We start from the raw sequence: 4,350 nt of genomic DNA, 5'->3' as shown, positions 1-4,350 counted from the left end.
CCAAGATGAGAGCAGCCCTCACAGTTGAGAAGCGAGTGGCGATAGCCCTGTGGAAGCTTGCAACGCCAGACAGCTACCGGTCAGTTGGGAATCAATTTGGAGTGGGCAAATCTACTGTGGGGGCTGCTGTGATGCAAGTAGCCCACGCAATCAAAGATCTGCTGATATCAAGGGTAGTGACCCTGGGAAATGTGCAGGTCATAGTGGATGGCTTTGCTGCAATGGGATTCCCTAACTGTGGTGGGGCCATAGACGGAACCCATATCCCTATCTTGGCACCGGAGCACCAAGCCGGCGAGTACATAAACCGCAAGGGGTACTTTTCAATAGTGCTGCAAGCTCTGGTGGATCACAAGGGACGTTTCACCAACATCAACGTGGGATGGCCGGGAAAGGTACATGACGCTCGCATCTTCAGGAACTCTGGTCTGTTTCAAAAGCTTCAAGAAGGGACTTTATTCCCAGACCAGAAAATAACTGTTGGTGATGTTGAAATGCCTATATGTATCCTTGGGGACCCAGCCTACCCCTTAATGCCATGGCTCATGAAGCCGTACACAGGCAGCCTGGACAGCAGTCAGGAGCTGTTCAACTACAGGCTGAGCAAGTGCAGAATGGTGGTAGAATGTGCATTTGGACGTTTAAAGGCGCGCTGGCGCAGTTTACTGACTCGCTTAGACCTCAGCGAAACCAATATTCCCACTGTTATTACTGCTTGCTGTGTGCTCCACAATATCTGTGAGAGTAAGGGGGAGACGTTTATGGCGGGGTGGGAGGTTGAGGCAAATCGCCTGGCTGATGGTTACGCGCAGCCAGACACCAGGGCGGTTAGAAGAGCACAGGAGGGTGCGGTACGCATCAGAGAGGCTTTGAAAACCAGTTTCATGACTGGCCAGGCTACGGTGTGAAAGTTCTGTTTGTTTCTCCTTGATGAAACCCCCCGTCCCTTGGTTCACTCTACTTCCTTGTAAGCTAACCACCCTCCCCTCCTCCCTTTGATCACCGCTTGCAGAGGCAATAAAGTCGTTGTTGCTTCACATTCATGCATTCTTTATTCATTCATCACACAAATAGGGGGACGACTACCAAGGTAGCCCAGGAGGGGTGGTGGAGGAGGGAAGGAAAATGCCACACAGCACTTTAAAAGTTTACAACTTTAAAATTTATTGAATGACAGCCTTCTTTTTTTTGGGCAATCCTCTGTGGTGGAGTGGCTGGTTGGCCGGTGGCCCCCCCACCGCGTTCTTGGGCGTCTGGGTGTGGAGGCTATGGAACTTGGGGAGGAGGGCAGTTGGTTACACAGGGGCTGTAGCGGCGGTCTGTGCTCCAGCTGCCTTTGCTGCAGCTCAACCATACACTGGAGCATACTGGTTTGGTCCTCCAGCAGCCTCAGCATTGAATCCTGCCTCCTCTCATCACGCTGCCGCCACATTCGAGCTTCAGCCCTCTCTTCAGCCCGCCACTTACTCTCTTCAGCCCACCACTTACCGCCACTTACTCTCTTCAGCCCACCACTTACTCTCTTCAGCCCGCCACCTCTCCTCCTGGTCATTTTGTGCTTTCCTGCAGTCTGACATTATTTGCCTCCACGCATTCGTCTGTGCTCTGTCAGTGTGGGAGGACAGCATGAGCTCGGAGAACATTTCATCTCGAGTGCGTTTTTTTTTCTTTCTAATCTTCACTAGCCTCTGGGAAGGAGAAGATCCTGTGATCATTGAAACACATGCAGCTGGTGGAGAAAAGAAAAGGGACAGCGGTATTTAAAAAGACACATTTTATAAAACACTGGCTACACTCTTTCAGGGTAAACCTTGCTGTTAACATTACATACATAGCACATGTGCTTTCGTTACAAGGTCGCATTTTGCCTCCCCCCACCGCGTGGCTACCCCCTCAACCCTCCCCCCTCCCTGTGGCTAACAGCGGGGAACATTTCTGTTCAGCCGCAGGCAAACAGCCCAGCAGGAATGGGCTCCTCTGAGTGTCCCCTGAAGAAAAGCACCCTATTTCAACCAGCTGACCATGAATGATATCACTCTCCTGAGGATAACACAGAGAGATAAGGAACGGATGTTGCTTGAACGCCAGCAAACATACACTGCAATGCTTTGTTGTACAATGATTCCCGAGTACGTGTTACTGGCCTGGAGTGGTAAAGTGTCCTACCATGAAGGACGCAATAAGTCTGCCCTCCCCAGAAACCTTTTGCAAAGGCTTTGGGAGTATATCCAGGAGAGCCGCGAATGCCAGGGCAAAGTAATCCTTTCACATGTGTAGGATTCATAAAGGTTTATGCGCTTGGCAACATTCAGGGCACACCCGGAGTGTTGTGTAGGAGTAGTGCACACACAGCTCCTTTCAAGGGCATCAACCTTGGAATCTCGCCAAGATGATATGAACCGTGGGAAGCCTCCCAGGACTGGGCTCAAGGCCCGAGAGCAAGGAATGCGGTAGATAGAAATTGGTAAATAAGAATGTCAAACAAAGCCAATGTATTCCTTTTATCTGTTGGAGAATGTAATGCGTGGGGGGAGAGAGAGAGAATAAAGGGGAAGGTGGAAAGCTGACAGGCAGAAGCCCGTTAGCAGAGACCAGCCTGCTTGCTTGCTAAAAGCTGTGTTCTGTCTTGTCATTGAACCGCCACACACATGCTTGCTTTTAAATCATGTATAGTATTTTAAAAGGTACACTCACCGGAGGTCCCTTCTCCGCCTGCTGGGTCCAGGAGGCAGCCTTGGGTGGGTTCAGGGGGTACTGGCTCCAGGTCCAGGGTGAGAAACAGTTCCTGGCTGTTGGGAAAACCGGTTTCTCCGCTTGCTTGCTGTGAGCTATCTACAACCTCGTCATCATCATCATCTTCTTTGTCCCCAAAACCTGCTTCCGTATTGCCTCCATCTCCATTGAAGGAGTCAAACAACACGGCTGGGGTAGTGGTGGCTGAACCCCCTAAAATGGCATGCAGCTCATCATAGAAGCGGCATGTTTGGGGCTCTGACCCGGAGCGGCCGTTCGCCTCTTTGGTTTTCTGGGTGGCTTGCCTCAGCTCCTTCAGTTTCACGCGGCACTGCTTCGGGTCCCTGTTATGGCCTCTGTCCTTCATGCCCTGGGAGATCTTGACAAAGGTTTTGGCATTTCGAAAACTGGAACGGAGTTCTGATAGCACGGATTCCTCTCCCCATACAGCGATCAGATCCCGTACCTCCCGTTCGGTCCATGCTGGAGCTCTTTTGCGATTCTGAGACTCCATCATGGTCACCTCTGCTGATGAGCTCTGCATGGTCACCTGCAGCTTGCCACGCTGGCCAAACAGGAAATGAGATTCAAAAGTTCGCGGTTCTTTTCCTGTCTACCTGGCCAGTGCATCTGAGTTGAGAGTGCTGTCCAGAGCGGTCAAAATGGAGCACTCTGGGATAGCTCCCGGAGGCCAATACCGTCGAATTGTGTCCACAGTACCCCAAATTCGACCCGGCAAGGCCGATTTAAGCGCTAATCCACTTGTCAGGGGTGGAGTAAGGAAATCGATTTTAAGAGCCCTTTAAGTCGAAATAAAGGGCTTCATCGTGTGGACGGGTGCAGGTTTACATCGATTTAATGCTGCTAAATTCGACCTAAAGTCCTAGTGTAGACCAGGGCTAAGCAGCCGTTTCCTCTCGCTTCCTCTACCGACAGACAGATCCCATGCTCCTAGTATCCCTCCTGCAGTATTTTAGGACTGTGCTTTCAGAACACAACAGGACCCTATTGTGAACCCCATCCTGGATGTCATGAACCCACTTGCTAGTCTAACTCACAGCACAACCGATCACCTCCTCATGCAGAGTATCCTCTTAAAGACTGTCTAAGTACAGCTAACTAAACATCATTCCTCTTTCTTCCTCCAAAGGAGGGCTTGGAATAGACTTCTTTTGCTTTAATGTTACAGCAGGGCCACTAATAAGCTCCAGCGACTGGAAATAACTGAAGCAGCCAACTGGTAGCGAATGGCAATTTGACTTAATACCATAGAAACAGATCCAAGAAAACAAACATAAACCTAACTGCGTTTATCTTTGCTGCTGGTGCCAAATAAATCAAATCACTGAAGTTTTCTTAGCTCCCGCCTAGTGGACCATGGTGGATTTTTGGTTGATTTTAGTTAGTTAGTTGTGTGGGGTTATTTAGAGAGAGAGAAAGAGAGAGAGAGAGAGCAGAATTTTTACTCCTTATCTCCACCTTCGAAGCTTTTAGATCTGAAAGGCAGGGGCCATGGATCAGCGTTCACGTCGCACTCCCCGTCAGTACCCAGCCCGGGCCGGGGAAGCTAATGATCCAACCAATGGACCACATCGGTGATGAATCCTGGTCATGTGC

The 4,350-nt window shown here is 50.3% G+C and overlaps 1 protein-coding gene across 1 annotated transcript; it reads right to left on the bottom strand.

The window, feature by feature from the left end:
- Positions 1 to 1,261: 1,261 nt before the first annotated feature.
- On the bottom strand, positions 1,262 to 3,644 carry LOC141981822 (myb/SANT-like DNA-binding domain-containing protein 2). Its single transcript, XM_074943453.1, has 2 exons — positions 2,695 to 3,644; positions 1,262 to 1,729 (listed from the first exon to the last, which is right to left on the bottom strand). Exons 1-2 carry the CDS (start codon positions 3,275 to 3,277, stop codon positions 1,485 to 1,487), a joined length of 828 nt encoding a protein of 275 aa, XP_074799554.1. The 5' UTR covers positions 3,278 to 3,644; the 3' UTR covers positions 1,262 to 1,484.
- Positions 3,645 to 4,350: the final 706 nt, after the last annotated feature.

This window comes from Natator depressus, chromosome 2, assembly GCF_965152275.1.
Source record: "Natator depressus isolate rNatDep1 chromosome 2, rNatDep2.hap1, whole genome shotgun sequence".
NCBI lineage: Eukaryota > Metazoa > Chordata > Testudines > Cheloniidae > Natator > Natator depressus.
This window is presented reverse-complemented; position numbering and strand designations above follow the sequence as displayed.